Below are 23631 nucleotides of genomic sequence, written 5' to 3'. Positions count from 1 at the left end.
AAATACTGGAAAGGATTGTTTTCAAAGGTGGGTAAAGAAATGTACTTTATCTTGTAGTCACACAAATAGATATGTCTGACAAACTTGGTTCAGTGAGGTCTTACCCAGTGTCCCTGCCAGAGGCAGACATCTTCACTGTAAGATCTCTCCTTTTCCTTCTGTTTCTCGTGATGCAAACACGCACCCTGACCTTCTCCTTTTCTTTTCATATCTCGTTCCTTCTTTTGCTGCCTGTGTTTTTCTGCCAATACCTCTCACCTTGTGTTTTTGTCTTGTTCTTTCAGGGATTCAGTCTAAAGAAATTAATCTATTCCCCTTTTATCTCTCTGTTTTGCTTTTTCTTTCATATCCCTTTCTACACATTCTACACGTTCTCTCTCACTCTCTCCCTCTGCTTCACCTTTCTACATAATGACGCTGCCATTCTCTGCCCTTCAAACCCGCCCTTCCCTCTCTAACTCTTCTTTCTTCCTTCTCATTTCCTCCCTCTCTCCTTCGTCCCACTCACCAAGGTCCTAGAGAGGGGAAATGAAAAGTGTATGTATTCTGTAGCAGTGCAGTGTGGCAGTGGGAGGGAAAACTGCTGTTTTATGGTTTTATTTATGGATCTGTAGATTTTTGACGCTGTGCACATCACACACGGGGGGCAGAGGGGGAATGAAGAGCAGCCTGATGTGAACGGCTGCTAGTACCCCCGGTGGAGCTGGACCAGCAAGGAGGCAGAGGAGGAGTGCACACATACACAGACATGAGTTTGGACCAAATATGCATTAGCTACAATATTATGTGTAGACAAACACACACACACAGGCATGCACACACACACACAGTAAACTCAAGTATTCATGACAGGATATTAATTTTCACAAACACATCAACCCTATCAATTTATCTACTCCTCTCCTCCATTTAGAAAAACACATGAACAATGACATATCCTTGCAATCGCCCTCTAATATCAAAATGTATAATTTGCACTCCTGTCTGTTTGTCTCTCGACTGACTGATACCACGTTCCCAGTAGAGCCGGGTTTTCTTATCTGAAGGTCAACTTACGCTGGAACAGTGTTTGTCACCTCACACTCTTAGACAAACCCAGCGGTGCCATCATAAACATTTAATGGAAGCGGCTATCATTGCACAGCAGATGGTGCTAACAGTGCTGGTGCAAGGCTTGGCTCATGTCATGGCCAATAAATAGCCTTAAATATAAGGAGAGTGTCAGGTAGAGAAAATGAAGGACACTGCTGTATATTGAAATCACAGGCTGATATAATATGCACAGTGCATGGTATCTGGAACAAAACAGCCATAGTTTTCAGCTCATTGATATACAAAATCTCATGTCATTGTTTGCTGCAGTTCATTACCTCAACTCAAATTGGAAGTACTTGAACATTTTATATAATATCAGTTTTTTTTGTCCATGGAGTGTGATCATTTTCACTTTCCAAAGTATTTGAATCAACTGTACAAACAAAACTCTAAGAGACCCTGTTGTAGTTTTGCTTCTGAATGGTTCAACCAGTAAACTGTTGTCCCCCCTAAAAAGAAGAAGTAGAAATCAGTAACCTGGAAAGCAGATTAATCTGCAAGCTAATATTTTGTTCACATTGGCAGATACATCTGGCCATCTTCCCAGTCAGACAGATTTTACTCCATCCTGGTTTGTGACCAGCCAAACACAACCATTTATCTACTATGGTGATATGGTGAATGATAGGGGGGCGTCACTGGTCCACATTTGAAAAGTCATACGTCACAGATTTTGCTTCTCTGATTGGTTGTAATGTGCATCCAGAGCCCTTGAGTAGAGAGAGTCGTGTCATATCCTTTCCCTCCAGTGGACCATTATTTCACAGCAGTGGCAGATCGTGGAGCATCTCAATAGTTCCCAGAAGTTAAGCCGCTAGTACTTGCAGAGTTTTAGCAGAAGAGCATTTATGCATTTATTGACTACTCATTAACAAAAATCGCTGCTCTGTCTGTATAAATTCACATATCCAAATTGCCCACCAAAATTTACTGGAACTATCTGAGGTCTCTGTGAATCTCGTGATGATCAGCATTTTGAACCTCTGTAGTCACGACTTTCTCTACTCAAGGGCTCTGGGTGCATCTAGTCGTCAGGTCCAAGCAGGCTCACAAAACTCAGATCAAACTGTCAAACTAGGCAGTGCTGAACAAAGATGAATCAGGATTCTGTCACTGCATTGCCTATTTCTTGCCTAAAATGTTTTCAGAAACACATTTTAGTGTACTGTTCAGCTGTAATTTGAGTTTGTGACCAGGTCACCTTTTCTTACCTGCTCAGAAAGAGGCCAAGCACTGCCCCAATTTCCAAGTGTCACTTAGCATTATGTCATACACTTCATTGCTCTGATTGATTGTATGTCTATCTAATACCATTTTGCTCTGTGCCTGATAATGCCCCTAAGAAATCAAAAAGGAACTGAGAGGTTCCAGACTAAAACAATTTGGGGAATTAATGTTAAGTAAGTAATGAAGACTATCTTGTGTACTGTTAAAGTTAGATATAACTTGGCTGAATAATATAAATTGTACATTATCTGTAGTCTCGGCCTTATCCATCTGCAAACCACAGATAAGTATGAGCTTATAATGAATTCATTTCGGGTTCATGAAAGATTAAGCATATATTCCCCAAGATTGTTTGGTGGATTTAAGGTGAAACAGGCCTTTGATCAGACTATCTCAGATATTGTTCTCTTATTACTCTCCTGTCTTGCCTTAAACAAGCATAGATTCAGTACAGTCTGTTTATTTCAGCGATCAGTTTCTTTCTGAGGGAGGCAATAGAACAGCCGAATTTGTGCAAAAGGCAGTCATACATTCACCTCATTTTAGTAATTGGACAGCTCAGTATTGAACAAACATGATTTATAGAAAATGATTTTCTCTCTCGAACTGTGAAGCGTGATGAAATTTGATAGCACACTGGTCTAAAGGAGTGGAGGATCCACCATCTGAATGAATGAGTTCAATTTGCCTCTCGATGACAAGTCGTGTTAAAAGGGGGACACGTGTTTGACACTGAACACATTCAGATGTAATGGGAAAAAGAAAATTATCTTTTCGCTCGTGTTGGAGTACCTGGGATCACAGTGCGTAGCTCAGTGTTATTTTAAAGGTGTGATCTGCGACATTTTCCTGTCAATTAACAATTATCCTTCATTACAAGTGATAAGTGAAATTAGAAAATTGACACCTGTACAGGAAAGCAATGTGAAACACAGGTTTATAGATCAATATAACCTTTGCAAGAGAAATAAACTTATTTTCTCAACTAAATGGAAGCTTTAGATGGAGACCAGTTATCTTGACTGTGGCCCCATTTGTGATTACAGTGCACTAATACATCACAAACATAATTTGACACTAATGCTTCGGTGTTTAAAAAAGGCTTCCCGAAGCACCTTTAACATGTCATTCGAGAACCTATTTTTAAAAAAAAAACAAACATCAAGAGGCAAAAATAGAGCAGCCACTATCCTCTCTCCCTTTCCCAAATGCCCCCTAACACCCATAATTCCCCTCTCTACCTGTCCACTGCACTGTGAGTGTCTGCTAGTCTCTCCTCTCCTCGCCCACCCTCTCTCCTGGGTAATTTGTTGTGTAAATACGGTCTACTTACAGCTGACGGGCCCTTTCGGCTGTGGCGCTGGAAATGCAATTACAGGCAGCAAACATCTCCATTGTTATCACTGGAGGGTGCGACGCTCATTTCGGTCCCCTCTGCAACGGGGGCCGTTATTGATCGGTATCAGCTTTGAGGAGGGGATTACTAATGAAGCCATCTGAAAGCCTTTTGTGCTTGGTAAAGAGCTGTGTGTGTGTCTCTCCACAAGTTTATATGTGTGTGTCTGCAAGTGTGTGCGTATGTGTGTGCAAGTTTGTAAATGGATGTGTGAGGGAGGCAGACAGAGATAATGTGTCTTAGTAAATGTAGGTGCCACTATTCCCTCCTGTTGAGCATGATGCCTCCTAATGCTTCCTATTGTAGTGCTCTGCTGCCCCTGGTGGTGGTTTTCTTAATAACAGCAGCAATTACGTTGTACCCATGAAAACATCCACAATTTAAAGAAATCGTAAAGAAAGTTCCCTTCTTTATGACTGTGATGTAATCACAGTGTGCTGAGGTGGAAATCTTATGATACATTTAGCCTTGGCAGCCTGCTCCAGAACCTAATATTTGTGGCACACAGCTGAAATGATGCATTTAAAAAAGCTAGTAGCTATATGCTTTTTTCAATTATAGAATTACATTATTATAATTACTGAATATTTGGGATATTGAGTGTATTGTAACCACATTCCAAACCTTAAACCCCTTAAAATCAACTGTTATCACATTTTGATGAAAATATTGCTAAATTCCGATTTGTGTACACGATTATTATTATTATTATTATTATTATTATTATTATTATTCTTACTATTATTATTATTATTATTATTATTATTATTATTATTAGATATTATAAAGTAATCTGCAACTAATAATCATTTCAGTCAGTCATCGGTCATTTTTCAAGCAAAAACATTTGCTGGTTCAGGCTTCTCAAATGCTGATTTGCTGCTTTTCTTTGTCATTTATGAAAGTAAATGAGTCTTTGGGTTTAGAACTGTTTGATTGGGCAAAAGCGCTTTAAAGATGTCCCTTTGGGCTCTGGGAAATTGTGATGGGTATTTTTCACAATTTTTTACATTGTCGGCCGCTTAATCGATGATAAGAAATCATCTGTAGTTGCAGCCCCAGTGTACAGACATCACCTTTTTTTCTGACTGGAGCCCAGTTGCTTTGAAGCAGTGAGGAGAGGACAGAGGAAAGCAGAACTTAAAAAATCTGTTCCAACTTTGGCAGAAATTTGCATATTAATGTACGGCGGTATTGCTCATAAGAAGAAGCTGATTGAGAGAATTGGTTTTCATGTTCTTAAAAATTCACATTTTTAATGAGAATCCACACAAACATGTTTACTCTTACATTTGCCTTTGCGGACTTTTTGATCCTCCCAGAGAGAGCTATAAAGTAGGGATGCACAAAACGATTTTTTTTTTCAACTGATTACAATTAATACTGTGTCCCCTGGCTGATACTGATAAGTTAACTGATAATTTTGCATTTTTATGTTCATGACCTGTAGTTTATTCACACCTGAGGGTAAGAAAGGCTCAGATGTAGTGAGCAAAGATGGATGATTTAATATACCACATCTCTAATAAGATTTGTTGTGTTAAAACTGGTAGACTTTCTCCCTCCTGTTGGATACCTTGCAGAACAAGTACTGCAAATTTCAATCATGTTTTCTTCTTCTGAAACCGTAAAAATCAGTCCACACTGGCAACGACATGTTTGGTTCTCTACTCTACATTGCATGACTCTACCCAGGTGCATACCGCCACCCACTGTATTGGAGTGTGTGCATTCTGCGCTTGTTAAGTCAATGAAAGCAATTTGGCTTCATATTAGTGGCTCTATTCATTGGCTTATATAATACATTCCCCAGTATGGGGCCAATCATTTATCAAGCCGATGTACATTGTGCATACCTACTATAAACGTATACATGCCCACTCACACACAGCGCTACAAAATCTGCCTCGAGTTCCTTCTATTTTTCCAGCCTTTCAGTAACCCTTGTGGCGCCGCTGGTGTGAACCCGGCAGAAACACATTACCCTGCAGAGTGAATACTTCAGGCCAGCACTTTAACACAGCCGGACATTATTCTCGTACACCCATAGCATAGTGACTGTGCTCACTCAATTATTAAGTACCCCAACTTCACATACAGCTTATTTTCTCCCTGTTCTGAGTCATGCTGGTCTAATACCATGCTTGTGTGGCAGTCTTTGATGCAGAATAGGTTTTTATTTTTTGTCCGTGTTTGATGTGCGTGCAGGCGCCTGTGGACAAATGATTTGCTCCATTCTCTCCTGTCTTCTTTCCTTTGTGTTCATTTTTGCCTTTGTATGAAGTGATTGCCCCACAATTATTTTAGCATATTCATACAATCCTTATTTTTTAATGCCTTCTGTGTTTTGTCTCTTCTAAAAGATTTTGAAGCAATGCAATTATCAGTTGTTGGTTTGGGTTAATAGCGTGCAACATACTGTGCGGTGTTTGAGGTGCAGTGTTTACTCAGACTGGTTGAATGATTAATTAGTCTCCCTATTCTTCACAGGAGAATAAAATCTGCACTACTTTTAGAATACCTCTCTACAGTGAAGTCGTGTTGCATTTTTAAGACCTTTGAGTCATTGGTCTGAGCGCAGAATATTAGATCTCATTTCATCAACATTTATATAGCCCACAAAAAAATGGACTAATCTATTTAACACTAATGATGCACCACATTTGCCTTGACACCCAATCTTCTGAGACTGGAGGAAAATTGTCCATTCAAATGTGCCTGGACTTGCGGTTTAATGATTACTTTAAACTTTTGTTCAACCAGTGCATTGGAGATCTGATTCAAAGTGTGTATAAAGTAACTCTAATGTGTGAGGAAAAGAGCTGACCGGTTGCTCTATGTGATGCAACGTGGATCAAAAATGTGTCAGGTGCTCCTGGAAAATGCAAAAAATAAACGGGACCTTAAAACAAGAAGGCAGTGCAGGCCCTCTGGCAACCGCTACATCAACAAAATAATAATATTTTGTTTCATTATTTTCAATTTGTTTCACCTGTCATGTTATTATCTGGGTCATGTCATTGCATCCCATTGGCTGTTGCTAATACAGGGTGGGTCCACAGCAGTGTTGGTGCCCTGAGGGGTGTACTACAAAGCAGGAATGGTGGGTTAGAGAGGTATGTTAAGCCTAAAGCCAGTTTTCAGTGTCGCGAAGGTGGCCCTCTTTCGACCTGGCTAGATCACCATGGTAACTGAAGATGCAGACATTACCTGGTCAGGACCAGGTTATGTTCAGAGGTTCCGCTTGAGAAGCACCATGCTTATTTTCAGCTGAGGGAACACTTTATACATGCATACTTGTTGAGCTTTAACGTTACATTAATGCCACTGAATGAAGCCATGCAATTACAGTAGCACTAAGGCTACTGTACTGTATGTATCGCGTTACTATCAGTGCTGCAGAAAATCTAAGTATTGTTTTATTCCATTTGGGAGGTTGTTCTTGCTCTCACTGAACAGCTGAATGGGTTTGTAGTGTTCCCATTTATCCAGGCTGGCTATAAAAGAAGCCTTCTATAAAATAGCAGAATATTAAAAGTATTCTTTTATCAATCACTGGCCTGTGACCTTTATTTGCATATGAATGTTTTCTGTCCTGATTTACTGAAATATGCTGGTAGGCGACATTACAGCTAATAGAATGCAGATTTAAAAAATGATTATAGTCAATTGGTATTCATCACAGATAATAAAGAAAATGTAACTTTGATTTGGCCGTAACTAAGTAAATACTGCATGTCCTTTATTAGATGACAGTGTCAGACCACAATGTAATTCTTGGGTATAATCTTTAAATATTCTGTATCAAGTTTACTGTTTAATGTGCAGCTGTCACATAGAAATAAACCGTAGGCACTAAGAGGACTCTGGGTGGTAAAATAAATACTGTTTGCAAATTTACACAATGAGTAATGTTCTGATAGCCTTCCTGCCTTATTTGCAGCAACAGTGTTACTTTTTTGTAATATTTTTAATCAGAAGTAGTCGTTTCCTTGCATTTTGTGCAGAAGAAAAGTCAAATGATGTACCAAACACAACTTTATGGGAACACGCACAGAGCCTGAAGAAGAAAGCCTGAGTTACCAAAGCAAGTTGATAACCACCGTCGTGGTACCTGTTATCTCTGACTGAGGCTGTAGGTTTTGTCGAGCCAGCTCACACAAAGAAAGCCTGGCTATAGTGCAGGGCTCTGACAAAGACCTAGCGATCAAAACATGTTGGCTTTTTAATGACTTAGCCACTTTTATAAAGGTTGTTTTTTATATATTACTTTCTTCATTTGTGACATTTTCTTATATTTGAAGTGCCTGGATTACCTTTTTCTTCTTTTTCTGTTTTGAAGTATTTTTATTATTATATCCTGAAAGAATATGGTGCAAAACTAAAATCATTGCATTTATTATGGTAAATTGGAGACTTTTTCTGCTGCCCAATAACGTTGATTGTAGGGTTCACCTGTCCTATAATTGTTTAGTACAGTTTAATTTTGTTACCTAACTAAATAACATGTCAAACTTAACTGCACTGCAACAACAGTCAGATTAACTTGATCAGTAACATGGTAGTAAGTGCATGCTCTTCTATCCATGTCGTCTGACTGTGTAAAATATTACAATGTCCCTTTTAAAGTCATCCATCCGGTCACATTATAATTAGAAGAGCAGATGGCAACGCTGTTCCAACAAATGAACGTAAAAGAGTTATTAATGGGGTGGAAATGATTGACAGGTAGAAGCAAAACCTCATCCAGCCCACCTGGTTACAACTGCGGTTTGTGCCACTCAGAGCACTAATCCTCAAACTCACTTTCAAACACTGCTCATGGCCCACTGACACCAAGAACGCAAACCAGATAATTAGATCAAGATGGAGTCAGTGCTCACAGCAGCCAGGGTTCAGTCAGTTGAGGTATAGAGACTAAAAAGAAGATATAAAAAGGTGAAAACTTCCTGCAAAATGTTTGACCTGACCCATAGCCTTAGAAGTCATTCCGAAATGTTTTAACTTTTGCTGCAGATTTAAGGAAACTTAGTGACAAGATAATCGTGAATGAATAATAGAGAGCCCCAGGTGCAAATCTCCTGAGGTGAGTTTGCCCTTTTCACATTAGGCACGATCCAACAGCTCCACTCTCAGGGCGTTTGTCAGCTCAGCTTATTGAGAGCAAATGTTGCGTGAATAAATGTAACTGTTAATGGAAAAAGTGACACGCAAAGTCTTATTTCTGACATTTGGGCCTGAAGCACGGTGGCTGGTTTGATATTTTCCTTAAAGAGTCAGTCATTATTGTGCATGACTAAATTCAAACCTTCCTGAGTGTTACAGCCTAATTTGTGAAGTTGTTTCGAGGTTTATCTTCACCAGTTTGTACAGATATAAAGCCTGAACTTCCTGATAAGTTGATTTGTGACTTGAGTCTCACCACTCGCACAGAATCAACCAGTGGGAGTCACTGGTTGATTCTGATGCTCCATTCACTACAGATACTACTGAGCTTCCTCATTTGACCACTTGATGTCAGTATTGGCCAGGTGCCCTTTCAGGTCGAAATGGTTTGGTTCAATAAATCACTTGGGTGCTTTTGAATTTGTTAAACATAGTGCACAATTATGAGTGCAGACTAATAGGGCTTGATAGTAGAAATGTCCAGGGCAAATTACAATATCAGTTATCATACGGTTGATGGTTGAAATCTTGAATCTGGACTCAATTATTTCCTCTCTTAAAAGGCTATCTCCTTGAAGAGTTAATTCTCCTTCACTCCCTGTTTGTTGTCATTCTAAAGGATGCCAAACAAAAAGCCTCAAGTGACTCGTACACCTCAGTGGTCACCTTTCCTGTTAGTGGCAGCTGAAGGGTTCCCTTTGAGAGGATTTGTTAGCACTTCAGTAAACCTCAAAGTGGAGAGTACGCTCAGTGGCTTTAGCATAATAGCCTTTGTGAATGTGTGTGGTTTTTGGCTGCAACCTCTGTTTGGCCTGGAAGCAAAGTCACATGGACCGCCTCGCTTCATGTATTCAGGGGCACAAACTGATGTAGACTCTCTAACAAGCCCTCAACACACAGTTTCATTATTAATAGTCAAACAGCACAAAGTACAGACGGCACTAGTCACGCTGGAAACTAATCATCTACTTGTACTCATTGAATAATTGAACCAGACTATTTAAAGTAGCCATTACATGTAATATCACTCAGTAGGCCCTCATTACTGCTGCATTTAATTACATGTCTTGTCTCCTCTGTCCAGATAACCAGGTCCTGCAGTTTGGGAAGCTAGTGAGCACCTCCAACACCTATGAACCCGTTGCCCCCGGAGAGCCAAGGAAGCCTGTAACCGTGACAACAGACCAACCTCTGCTCTGGTCCATGGGGATACTTAATGATAAGGAATGACACAGAAGAAATCAGATGTCACTACTTTTGTACAGCTATGACAAGCTGGTTTTATTTTTTTTAGATGATACATGGCCAAAAATCTCACCTAAGTGTTCAAAGAGTAATATAACGATGGAGACTTTGTGAATACGGCAGGAACATTTGAAAATTCACAACTGACCAAATCAAGTGATTACTATTTTAAGTTTTTTTTAAGATGTTTTTCTTAGTGACCATCCTTGCCAAGAATATTTTTTTATCAACTGTATTTTTAACACTCGCTCATTTTTGCATGTGCTTGCTCGCTGTACAGGGTTAAATTCAAAATGAACTACATAGAACTTAATCTCCTTTTCTGTATATGCACCTTATATGCATAGAATCTAAGCCTTACTCCAAACCAATAACTGGTTGCTTTTTACATATGAACTTAAATGAGGGCTTGTTGCAGAGAATTACAGACACCTCCACCATTCAACATACCTGCTGCACATATTCCTGTTAGTGTGTGCAGTAAGCTGTTTTACATCACAGCCTACAGTATGTGCGTTTGACATCAGTGCACCTGTTCCACTGCCCTCCTGTAGCCGCCATATTAACTTCTACAGTAAGTTCTATGAAGTTGGGTGTTATGTGCCTCTTGATACTTGAGTTCAATACAGTACTCCTGAGCCATTTACATGCTGTAGTGATAGTAAGGCTGTGTGAATAGACAGGACAAATCAATCTACGGGTTTCCATTTGTTTTATTTACACAGAAATAGAAATGTTGTGCACAGAATGTAAAAATGTCATCCCTTCAGTCCCCCAAACACACCAGCCCAATCACGCTTGTCCTCTTGCCCATCTCCTGTCCCCGGATGTTGTAGTTTGTTGTTTTGCTTGACAAGGATTTAACCACCCCTAGAAGAAAAACAAAAAAGGCAGTGTTAGTGAGTGGAAAAGTCCAAATGGTACATTCGAAACAGAAATATCAATACGTGTGATGACCAAGCAAACAAATGAATCACTGCTTTAGGAAATCAACTCCAAAAAAAATACAATGATTGTGTACATTAGTTGCAAAGTTTTTCCAATTTTCTTTCAAAAACAGACAATCCAACTTCTGCACTTTGGAATACTGTATATTCTGGCTATGATGAAAATGGCATTTGAATGTAACATCCTACTGTGCACAAAAATAAAAAACCATGAGTCTGAGTGTTTTTTTCTCCCCTAATCTTATGTGTAATGATAAAACATGACGCGAATGATAATTACTATAATCATTGTATTAACGCCTATTAAGAAATGTGGTAAAGGTAAATAACTTTTGTACCTTAAAGCTATGGTACCATTTATGAAGTAAAATTAATCAGTCCCTCATCAGGGATTTTTTAGAACGGTTAATGTTTCTCATGTTAATTACAAGCTTGTTAAAAGACTTTGGTCATTATTAAATGTCTGTGCTTTCTGGTCAACGAGAGACTGCTTGACACCTAATACTGGGTGAGAGTTTTAACATTTTGGTCGGCAAAACGTTAATGCAGGGGTTTAACAATAACACAACACATAATTGAAGGCTCAATAAATACTGCCATTTTGGGATCAAGGTTTTTGGGAAGCTATTTATAAAACAATTAATATAAACAAAACAATTAAGGTACTCAATCACGAGATCTAAATGATAAAAGAGCCTCTTCCAGCTCTGGTAAAGTGGTATTTAAAAAATAAAGTTTCCTTTTTAGACCAGTGCTAGACTACACTTACATGAGAATACAAAGAATGGGATTTTGTTTTATATCAAGAGTAAATTACTGATTAAACATGTCATTAGGCACCAGAGATCTATAGACATTATAATACCTTTAAGTGAATTCCTGCATTTGACTTATCAAGCAGTGAGTAGATAGAGACAATAGATCAGTTGATCAGGAAAAAGAAGTAGGTGATAAACTCTCTCTGAGGAGTCATCAGTGATATCAGTGAGACACGGGGAGAAAGGGTTTAGACAGTACTTTCCTGGACAGAGCAGGGAAACATCTAATCAAGACAACCCCCTTCTCTTGGGCCACTTCTTCACTGTTCCTTTTAAATATTTAGCCATTACTACTTGAGTACATTTCGGTATCATTAACTGTAAAATGATTTTAAATACCAATCAGACCAATTGCATGATACAGTTTACCATGTATACAAGTCATATGTGGCCACTACTTACACAATGATGTTGTTGATGGGGATGTGGATGAGTTTGACGAAGAAACCGATGAAACCCATGATGGCAAACCCGATCGCTGTGGCCATGGCAATCTTCTGGAATTCTGTAAGAAGGCAAACATGAGTGTAAAAACACAGAAATCTAATGATCTCATTAAAGAAAATCGCTCATTTCAGGCCTCTGCGAAATGGGTTTAGCTGGACTGAGAAGGTCAGTCGCAGCTACGAGCACAACACAGACTGGGCCAAATGGAAGTTACAGTGTGAACCTACCTTTTCTGTCGGGTTTTGTGCACCTCTTTACGAGCCTTATGGAGTCTTTGACGAACTGCCGGCTGGGCTCAACAAACTGCATTACCTGATCCATGGTGCTTAGGCTGCGGACGGAATCAAAAACATCATCAGTGGTGAAGCTTGGACTGCTTCAGTGCTGACGTTGACTTCAGCAGCCTGACCCTTTCACGACTCCCATAGCTATAAAATCGTTAATATACTTGACTCAATCTATGTTTACATCAAATGTCAAGTTGTGTTATTAAAGACGAGTGTCGCTGTCAATATTAACCTTGTTTTGAAGTCATTTGTGTTTGTAAACTCATCCTTGCTAGCTAGCTAACGCTATCGTAAGAAAAGCTGTGAAGTCGATGAAACCTTAGGTTAGCTAAAATAATAGACTGAATAAAACACATAAAAGTCAAAAAAGCCTTACACCCGTTAATGGGTTATACACATGTAACATAAATACAGTAATGTTTAATATAATAGCGTGTGTCTTACCTGGTTCTGTCGTGTCAGACGAGAGGACAGTCGGAGGAGCGAGTGAGGGCCACGTAGCTTTCAGGCAGCTTGTTAGTGAAGAAGAGCTGACGTAGACTTTAGACGCGCATGCGCATGATGTTCTTTCCATTTTTTACTTGAGTTTGAATTATTGCCCACACCGCCACCTACAGGTGAGGAGGTTAAACAGATAGTAGCTTAGGTTAACCCCATTTAACTCACTTCCTTAATTATATCTGGCTTTATTTCGACTCCTTTTAGTTAAGCTGCATAATAAGAAATCACTCAAAACCTGAATTATTTTTAACACTAAAAAGATTACTGACTGTTTACCTCTGTTTAATTCTCCCACATATTATTATATTTCTACTGAAGGCAAACACTATCCTATTTACTGTGACTTTCTCAGTGTAATCTCATAGTTTAATAATCAAGATTATACTATGTAATTTAATCCTACCTACAACTTGCAATAAGGGAGTGCCCTACATACCCCATGTTTAAAACGAATCTCAAACTTTTAAATGGACATTGATTAATGTGTTTTTTTCATCTTGTAATGTTACTATTTCTGTTACCTCCTGAAGGACTATGGATGTAAATAAGCATTCTTGCTTAATCCAGCATGTTAACATTGTGTATTTTTTTATACTGATGTTCATTACCTTGCTCTGTCTCTATCAAATGATTAAATACAGTAAATACAATATAAACAAAATAAATCATTTGGTACTTTGTTTTCTCTTCTTGTTCTTAGAAATGAATATATGTTACTAGGACAAAGACATACTTTAAAAATTCCTTTTCAGGGAAATTCTGTTTTTTTTCCCCGTCGTAATTTCTTTTACGTACACAGGTACACAAAGTGGACCTATACACATGCATTCATCAAGAGGTGTTAGAGCAAGGGGTTTGGTGAGAGCGACAAGGTAGTTGCTACCCTCATTGGTTGAGAACCGGCCACCCTCCGGTCCCCAAGCCAAGTGCCTGTGGACTGAGCTACTGCAAACCAAACAGCTCATTCTACTGTTTATTTGTGTCACAGCAGGGCAACTGTGGTATCAGTGGTGATATAGGGGATGACAATTCAAAAGTAAAAGCAAAAAAGTATTCCCTTTTTTGTATTTGGTAAAAAAATATCATTAAAAAAAGTAAAAATCCACACTCACTCTTTTCTTTAATAACATACAGTATAATGTAATTCAATTTAGTGAAGCAAGGAGGAATATTTTATTGTCAGGTTATTAGAATAAAGAACAGTTTCCAGTACATTTCTGGAAACAGGACAGCTGACTGCTGGGATATTATTTGGTGAGTGTGTATAATAATACAATGCTTTGAGGGAACACTGGTCCCGGACTCCTCGTAGCCACTCCTCTTACTCATGTTACATTCCTTTAGTCTTAAATGCTCCCTCATGTGATTTAGATTTAGTTTCTAAATAGAATCCTGGCATTTTCTCTTGATCTTTGTTCTCTATTATACTGCTTCTGTGGTGCCACTGCCACACTTACACTAATACTCATGTCTGGTAACTGTGCTGCGGTCCACTATTTTCTACTCACCATTTTTCATTCATTATTGGGACCATAGAGTAAGTCACACTGAAATTCACTCATGTTTGGGTGGCACTGGGTAAGACTTTAAGACCCTAAATTCAGTCATTGTTATTACACTAAACTTACCTAATCTCTTTTAACTCCCAAAAAATCAACCAAGTGTCACGTTACTGCATCTGAAACGTCAACTTGGAAAATAGTTAGATGTAGTGAATCCACTCAGAATGAATACACAGTAGCTTTTATGTTAAAGTCACAAACAAGCAGCACTTTGCACTATGTTTTCCAGTCCAACAGGTTTAATTTTTACATTATGTACATTTTGTCACATTAACAGAATCCCACTTCAAAAACATTTCTAAAGCCTTAGCATGCTGACACATTGTAACCATACTGTGATTACATTCCTAATGTAGGTTAAATATAAGAACAGTAAGTCATCTGAAACTGAAGTTTGCATGACAGAAGGCTGTACAATGAAACAGTTCAATGATACAACAAAAGCAGACCAGTGGCTCATGTTGTACTGTTCAATAAATGTACACTGTGATACTTTAAGTGCTGCCAAAAGCAGACAGGACCTCATTATAATGCTTTAACTGTCAACCATAATGCTGCGTGTGCACTGAAGTACAGTAATTCGTTCAAATGTCACTGTCATGAGGGGTGTTGGGAGGCTGCCTTCATAAGTGCCAAATAAAATTCCAGTAGCTAACGTCTTTACAAGATAACAAGACAGAACAGCATCTGAACACGAGATACAAAACTGACTAAAATGCCCACATCAGTTAGCAAAAATACAGTTTAAAAGACAGTTTCTCTTTAACACAATCTTTTGTTAAATCTTTTAAAATACAATCTCACTAAAATGCAGTGTTCGATTAGATAATTCATAAAATAAAGCAGCTCTTGGTTGCGATCAGGTGACATTTGGACTACACTGTATTTTGATTAATAAAATACATCTTTTTTCACAACAGTAACAGCAACATCAATGCCTCTATAAATCCTTTCGCTGCGCAGGTTATTTGTCGCTCTTCACTGCCAGGTGATGCCGAGCAAGTTGCAGCTGATCTCCCACAGTTTTTGGGCTGAGTCGTCGTCAGAAGCAGCCCTTGAGCACCTTGTAGCGGCGCAGTCGCTAAAGCACACATGAGGACAGAGAATGGCCATTACACACTGTGCTGAGAATAAAAATAGTTAACCTTCAACTCCATTCCGTTTATAGCCTTTTGTTAGTCAGCAGGTAGTAATACTGAGCAGCATGAAGTCTTGTATAACCAGTTGTTGATTACCTGAAGTAGCCTCCACTCTGGCTATCCAGCTGTGGCTCCACAGCACAGTAGATGGTGGTCTGTGCTCCCTCCACTGTTGTCTTGGTGAAAATCCTAAAGATCTTCACAGCCACCTGGATACACTGGTGCTGGTGCCTCCACAGGTCAGACTGCACCACCCCCGGGTGCAGAGAGAAGACACTCACCCCTGTGCCTGCAAAACATATTCAGTCAAACATACTGTGTATTGATGTATGACTTTATATACAATTAGACATATTTCTGTGAAAATATGCTTCTTCTTCAAACAGTAGCTGCATGAGTGACTGAGAAAAGGGAAATTAAAAAAATGTTAATTTAATTTTCATTTTGTTCTTTCCTTTCAATTCTTCTGGTTGTTTCTGAGTTAAATGGATGGACAGGGTTTTGATAGCTTTTCTCCAGATACAGGCCATCAACCCTTAGACTGTAGGGTTGTCTATTAAAGTAATTTCTTTCAGTTCTTGGCCATTAAGCAGAGGAACAAAAAGAACAATGGACTGAGACTACAAAATGGCAAACTTCCAGTGAAAATCTAATTTGTAAGTAATTGCCGTGCTTCTTCAGAGGGAGAAAAGACAATTAAATAATGACCAACACTGACGCAAGCAAGTGTGGACTTGAAAACATGTCCATCACCATCTCACCTCACCTTGTAACCGTTTGGCAAGCGAGCGTGCAAAGAGGACATTAGCTAGTTTGCTCTGTCCATAGGCCTTCATGGGATCGTAACTCCTCTCACTGTTGATGTCATCCAGTCGAAGCCCGGTCCAGGTGTGCGCCACCGATGCCACGACGACGATACGGGCAGGAGCTGAACGTTTGATGAGGTCAAGCAGCAGGTAAGTTAACAGGAAGTGACCTGGGGAAAGTTATGGGACACACATTGTCAGTGTCATTACCTCACTGTGATGGATTTCAACACCTCAAGGTGCTCTCTCACAACAAGGTCTGTGGATTATCTTGAGTAACTCGGTCATGATTTCTGTAGAGACACTGTGGTTGAGTTTTTAAAATGTATTTTTTGAGTGTTTCATTATTGTCGAGAGAATGCAGACACTCCCTGACTGATATCTCCAAAACTTTGCAACTCACACCAAAACAATCTAGATAGCATTAAAGTTAGGGAAAATATGTATTTTTGATTTTGGGGTGAACGGTCCCTTTAAAACCTTTTTACTGAATGTAGTAGAATATAAATTCTCCACGCGATGAAGCGGAGGAGAAATACGTTGGTGCATCTAATGAAGGGGTACAAAGAGGAATAGGACAATGAAACATTTGGTCTCTTTGTAATTCATACTTCATACTATCTCTCATAGCCAAACGCTAATTCTGTTGTCGTCCAATTAAATTTAAGGGAACGAGTGTGACAGCTATACTGCCAGGCAAAAACACAATGTGGACAGACAACTCATAAAACACCCAATATAAGCTACTTTTCACAAAGGACTTTACAGAGAGCATTGTGACAGTTGGAGCTGCTGCAAAGATAACTCTGTGAGACATCACCATGACCCGATGCTATCTGTGCTGTTGTTTGAGTATCTTCGCTTTCCTCACTATTGTTCTCTATTTCCTGCTTTACTGTTGACCTAACCCGAGTTTATCGCTATTTAAAGTACATACATACATGTAAAGGATGTTTTTGCAAATGTGGAGGTGTGTATTCATGTATATGTGCATGCCCGCATACAGGATTCGCATGTGCGTGTGCGTGGGCAACCGAGTTCGAGCACAGAATGTTCTTCTCTCTGTCAGCCTGTGGCAAAAATACCACTGAGGAATAGATCATTTGGAAGGAAACCATGGTCCAACAAAGGGAAAACACTGACAGTAACTGTGGCTCATCTTAGTTGTACATGTGCTGTACACTTGTGACACCACCTAATGTGGAAAAAAACATATTTTTACATTTATTAGTACGAAAATCCTCCTTATCAATATGCAATTGTGTTATTAAATCACACAAATATATGACTGCCATCTGTTTGTGTCACATCAATTACCAAGACGAGGCAGTCCAAAAAAACACTTTGAAGTCCCTCTATTATTTATCTCACTGACAAACATCACAGCCAACTAAGCCACTTCACTGCATTTTATGACTGCCTGTCAGATTCTTGAAAAATGTGTGTGAACATGAAACATCAAATCAAGGTAGACTACGACTCCCAGTATGACTCACCCAAATGATTGACTCCCAGCTGCATTTCAAAGCCGTCAACAGTCTTCGAGTAGGGACACATCATGATGCCGGCATTGTTTATGAGGATATTCACTTGCTTCTCCTCTGAAAAGAACATCCCACACAAACACGAAAAGATAAAGGAGTGTTAATAATTAAAAAAGAAAATTTGGATTTCTGTGTCTGCAGTGTTTAGCTCAGAGACGTGGACAGGAAGTGCCAAGGATTGAACACCCAACTGTACGACTAATGGAAAACCCACACTGCCTCCTGACCAAAACTGCCCCATTAAGGTAACTATCACTGTTTCAGGAACATATTGAAAGGGAGTTTGTGTACAATAAGTGAAGATATACACTGATCAGCCAAGACATTAAAAGGACTAATGGGTGAGGTAAATAGCATTGATCATCTTATAACGCTACAATGTTCTGGGAAACCTTGGGTCCTGGCATTGAAATGCAGCTTGACACGCACCACCCACCCAAACACCGTTGCAGACCAAGCATACCACCTTAGGGCAATGGCAATCACAGCAAGGTAATGCACCCTGCCACACTGCAAAAACCCTGGCCTCCAAATTCCTCAGATCCCAATCCGATCGAGCATCCGTGGGACGTGCCGAAACAAGTCTGATCAATGAAGGCCTCAACGTGGATCGGACTTGGCTCTGACCCGTCGAGGCATGGACCAAGGGACTCCGGGGGTGTCATGTGGTGTCTGGCAGCACGGCATGTGCAGCGAGCCTTTAATTCCTGTGGGTTGGAAGGTAGGGATTTGATCTTGCACATCCCATGGATGGTTGATTGGATTGGGATCTGGGGACTTTGGAGGCCAAAGTGACGCCTTGACCTCTTTGTCACATTTCTCAGTGTCATTCCTGAGCAGTTTTCGCGTTGTGTTGTGTTGCAGCAGAACATTGCATTTTAACGAGATGATCAATGTTAACCACCTCACCTGTTAGTCCTTTTATTGTTGTGGCTGATAGGTGTATACAGTGATGGTTCTACCTTTGTTGATGAGTTCGGCAAACGCTCTGATGGACTTGGTGTCAGATAGATCCAGTTTCCTGATGACCAGGTTCTCATTTCCTGTGTCTTCCAAAATTTCCGTCCGTGCCTCCTCTGCCCTCTCCAAGTCCCTGCACGCCATCACGATGCGTGCTCCTGAAAAACAAGGGCCGAAGAATCGTGATTATGTCATATTTCCCCCTGTTTCACGCTAATCTTTCTCCTACATTCTGAAGACACACAGCTCAGGTGAAGTTTGTTAATGTGTGCTCGCTAGAGTAAGAATAAGCGAGTATAGAGAATGCAATGATGGACGTGCACTGTGAACTCCCTTTGTTTTAGTGGAGGCTTTAAAGTAAATCTTATGCACTTCATAAAAAATTCACAGGACAAAGACAACAAACAGCCATTATAGAGAATTATACATCAAGGAACATACTGTACACACAGGAGGTTTGAATCCTTCAAAGTTTCCAAATTCAAAGCTACAAAAGTTTTGCTCGTTTGCAGACGTACAAAGCCACCTACGTCAATTAAGACGAAGTGTCGAAATGTCTGTGTGCTTTTGATCCTTCTCTAATGTTCTCTAAAGTCTCGTTCCCCATCTCATTTAGCCAACCGCTGCGCTCACATGAACACAAGACCCTCTCAACTGTGTCATTCTCATTCGCCTCTGACGCAAACCACCATGCATTCCCCTTAATGAGCCCGGAAAAGGGGCTTTGAGGACACGTACATACACACACTCTCTCTCTCACACACCCATGGTCATGTACGCAAACGTGCACGCGTGCCCAGACAAACAACAAATAGGCAGACGACTCCCCCCACCACACACACGCACACATACACACACACACACGCACTGCTGTGCCCAGCAATTATGAAAGAGGAGAGCCATTAATCAGTTGGAGCGTAGCGTCTGCATCCCATCACAGTGTCTTTGTTTCTCCCCTGCTGTTCCCATGTGGGAAAACCCAATTGTTCTCCCGTTTCCCTTGAAGCTCACTCACTTAAATAAAATGGCAAACAAACAGTGCAAATGGAAGGTTACACTGAGTCAAGTTAAAGATTATCCAGCAGATGACTAGACAGTGTTGTGCATCCACAAATAATGTCAGTATACATATATGGGCAAAGCAATGACTTAAGCAGAGTCTGATCACATTCTGTATATTCAGACTCCCCTATTTCAATTTTTCAAACACGCTTTTGTCTCTTGACATGGATGAGTGACATTTCACTTTGTCAGCATGGGAAACGCTCCTACAAGTGAATGTTATAACCGAATGATTAAAAAGGTTGAGATTCAGTTTGGTTTTCCCGATACAAAGCCCCAAGGAACCAGCTTCTGTTATGAATCCTTCCAAATCTAATCAGGTTGTCATCATGTTATTACATAATCCCATTTACTGAAAGGTGATACAGTAATCTGACGGTGAATTCTCCGGAAGCAAGGAACACAGTATTATTGTGGCCACCTGGCAGCGATAATTCTTCTTGTGCTGCCTTTTTTTTCCATTCTTCTGTATTCATATTTATTTTATTACAAAAAAAAAAATCTGTTGGAGAAAAATAAGATTCTTGGATCGCCCTTCGATTAAGAAGGCACATTTTTTGACATGTGTGACACAAAGGCACTTTTTCAAAAAAGCGGAGGTAGATGCCATGCTGGGCATTTCAGGCGCAGACGAATGAACAAACTGAATCACATATGCAGGACCAGTTTTCATGTTACTCACTCTCACTGTGTGTGTGTGTGTGTGTGTGTGTGTGTGTGTGTGTGTGTGTTGTCTGTGTGTGTGTGCACTGCTGGGTGCACCCTCCCATCTCTCTTTGTTGCCTGTCTGGCTCTCGAGGGGAGCAGACCCTCACAATGCTCCCTCTGTCCCCCTGATGCCTAGCCTGTCTTCCATCACTGCCACTTATCCCTCACTTGGACAGCTGGAAAGTGTGAAACAAGATGCTCTTATGGTCAACATAGCCTCATATCTCTCTTTTCCATCAGCCGTTTGTCTTGGTTTTGGATAATGTTAAGAGGTTAAGCTTTGTCGAGGTTATACAAGTGTGATATTCCTACCAAAGCGTACTCTACAAGCACACTGAAAAGCAAAACAAGTAGGATTAAACCTGATTCTAATTCTGAGGCCACATTTAAAGATCACTATTAATACCCACTCATTAGAGGTACTTAACTCCGGGGGAATGTGTAGAGTTTAGAAGTGAGTGAAAATGAAAGAAAGAAAGAAAGTGAGAACACTGGTCAGAGACACGTCGATGTGGCTGAGACAGAAATAGATACAGAGGCGAGAGAAGACAGACAAGCCTGAGCGGTACCTCTTCTTGCCAGGTCCCTGGCCGTTTCTTTTCCAATACCGGTGTTGGCTCCGGTGATGATGACCGTTTTCCCATCCAACCTCTCCTCACATGACCAGCGGTTACAGCACACACTCCTGAACAACACACACACCACAATTAAAGCATCAATAAAAGGAGAGAGAAAATCACGAATAGTGCTGTATTTCCAATCACCACTGCTTTCACTGCCAGGAACATCTTAAGTCAATTTATACACATGAAGTCAGGAACATTGTGATCCTTTGAGGAATTTTCCACAAAAGTGAAGAAATTTGGAAAAATGGATCATCAATTTTATAGACACATTGAAGACATATCTGTTACCTTTCAGGACACATCAGTGATGGTTGTATCCTGTGCATATAATAGATTAACTGTATTCATATTCCCTATTAAACTCACTGTTACATTCACAGCAGCTTAATCCAACTGTTCTTCCATTTACTCCACTTAACTAAAAATCTACAAGGAAAGAGAAACGGTCTGAATCGACACAGCTCACACATTTTTTACACAGATTTGCTGCCAAATCTGGGGGGCCTGCTGTGATCACCCCCCTAAACATTTCGAACATTCCTTGTTATTAACAGAGCCAGCAGCCTAACCTTTGCCGTTTTCCCACCGCTTGTGTGTGTGTGTGTGTGTGTTTTCATGCCTTACCTGCAGGACATTCTCCCCCCAAGAGTCAGATATCTCCACCTCAGGAACACAGTGACCACACACTTTAGCAAGCAGTGAATTCACCTCCTTCGATCCTGCCAACAGTTAGTTCATCAGTGGATTTCGTGCTTGTCATGTCTTCCCCACCCCGCCGCGTTTGTCATCACAATATCCCGGCTGGGCCAATCAGGAGCGAGCTGACGCATAATTGATTCACAAGTTCCCAGAGTCTCTGAGGGCTGCTCCCCTGCTGCCTCCTGCTGTCGGAGACACTCAAGTGGGAGGTAAGAAATGCAAAGCATGATATGAAACAGTACACATGAAGTGAAAGGTTTAATTAGCCTGCTTACAAGAGGAGTAGCAGATTATTACCAGCATCAGTAGCAGTGCTTGATCATGCTGTGATATAATCACCATGCTTGAATCAGGGTAATACTGTAACATTGCTTCCTGGCCACTTGAGGTCCTCCCAGTCCAAATTTCAGCAGGTTGCCAGAACCACCCTGTCAGGAGGATCTTCAAAATAAGCTGTAGAGTGAAAAACACAGGGTCATGCTGAACTCATGATTCAGTGCATGAATGAATGCAGGAGGTGTTGTGAATTCCACTCAATAGATCATCAGTTAAGAAATGCTAATTCACAGTTTCTTCAGATATGTATTTATAGTAAGCGATGAGATGTAACTAAGTACACTTACTCAAGTACTCCACTTAAGGACAATTGTGAGGAACTTGTAGGCCTACTTTACTCGAGTATTTCTATATTCTGCTACTTTATGCTCACCTTTGTACTTTTTACTTGCTACATACATTTATTTGATAACTTTAGTTACTAGTTACTTTGTAATCAGCAGTCAGATAAATAAAAAACACTGATTCCAATAATCTGACGAATGCTGAAAATCAGCCAGGCCAATAACCTGTCGACCCATAGTATACAGTATAATCTACTTTTATATGTACTTTTGATACTTGAGGACATTTAATATCAGATACTTGAGACTTTTACTTAAGTGTCATTCATGTAGGTGGCTTTCACTTTTACGAAAGTAATATTTTAACACGATATCTTTACTTTTACTCAAGTAAGACTTTTGGATACTTTTTACAACACTGTTAATATTCAACCCAATTAGCAGGATTCCAGATATTATTTCAGACTCGTGTATTTGCTCAGCCTCTCTGAAAGCAGAACATAAAAATATGAAGCTATTCAGCTAATCATCATGAGTCATGCATTAGCTTAGCTTTACTTAAGTATATGATTTGTGCCTTTGTGCACCAAGTGTTACCAAAAAACATACTCTTGCCATATATTTCCTGAAGATTAGAAAATGCAATTTAAATACTCTCATGCTGATTATGCCAGCTTGCTTTTTCAGTGAATCAAAAAATAAAACACACGAGAACAATCAGCAGTTTGGAAGATCAGTGATCATTTTATTAGCTGCATCTATTACCATTTCTTTCT

At 39.9% G+C, this 23631-nt stretch overlaps 3 protein-coding genes across 5 annotated transcripts in view; 1 reads left to right on the top strand and 2 right to left on the bottom strand.

Annotated features, from left to right (window-relative positions):
* The window catches only part of tpk1 (thiamin pyrophosphokinase 1), a 73570-nt gene extending 62274 nt beyond the window's left edge, over nucleotides 1-11296 (top strand). For all 3 annotated transcript variants that reach the window (XM_073488304.1, XM_073488303.1, XM_073488305.1), the window contains exon 9: nucleotides 9969-11296. In XM_073488304.1, coding sequence (XP_073344405.1) covers nucleotides 9969-10114 — 146 coding nt within the window. In that variant the 3' untranslated portion in view covers nucleotides 10115-11296. The remainder of the gene's footprint in view (nucleotides 1-9968) is intronic.
* Nucleotides 10825-13160, bottom strand: sec61g (SEC61 translocon subunit gamma). Its single transcript, XM_073488306.1, has 4 exons — nucleotides 13073-13160; nucleotides 12569-12672; nucleotides 12297-12399; nucleotides 10825-10999 (listed from the first exon to the last, which is right to left on the bottom strand). The coding sequence occupies exons 2-4, from the start codon at nucleotides 12660-12662 to the stop codon at nucleotides 10990-10992; spliced, it is 207 nt and encodes a 68-aa protein (XP_073344407.1). The 5' UTR covers nucleotides 12663-12672; nucleotides 13073-13160; the 3' UTR covers nucleotides 10825-10989.
* A 1781-nt stretch (nucleotides 13161-14941) lies between these two features.
* LOC141014504 (retinol dehydrogenase 12) lies at nucleotides 14942-22246 on the bottom strand. The gene is made up of 7 exons (XM_073488323.1): nucleotides 22161-22246; nucleotides 21480-21595; nucleotides 19143-19298; nucleotides 18133-18237; nucleotides 16597-16806; nucleotides 15927-16119; nucleotides 14942-15772 (listed from the first exon to the last, which is right to left on the bottom strand). Exons 1-7 carry the CDS (start codon nucleotides 22169-22171, stop codon nucleotides 15670-15672), a joined length of 894 nt encoding a protein of 297 aa, XP_073344424.1. The 5' UTR covers nucleotides 22172-22246; the 3' UTR covers nucleotides 14942-15669.
* Nucleotides 22247-23631: the final 1385 nt, after the last annotated feature.

The sequence above is a fragment of the Pagrus major genome, chromosome 19 (assembly GCF_040436345.1).
Source record: "Pagrus major chromosome 19, Pma_NU_1.0".
Lineage (NCBI taxonomy): Eukaryota > Metazoa > Chordata > Actinopteri > Spariformes > Sparidae > Pagrus > Pagrus major.
The sequence above is the reverse complement of the archived record's forward strand: the minus strand, read 5'-3'. Positions and strand labels throughout refer to the sequence as shown.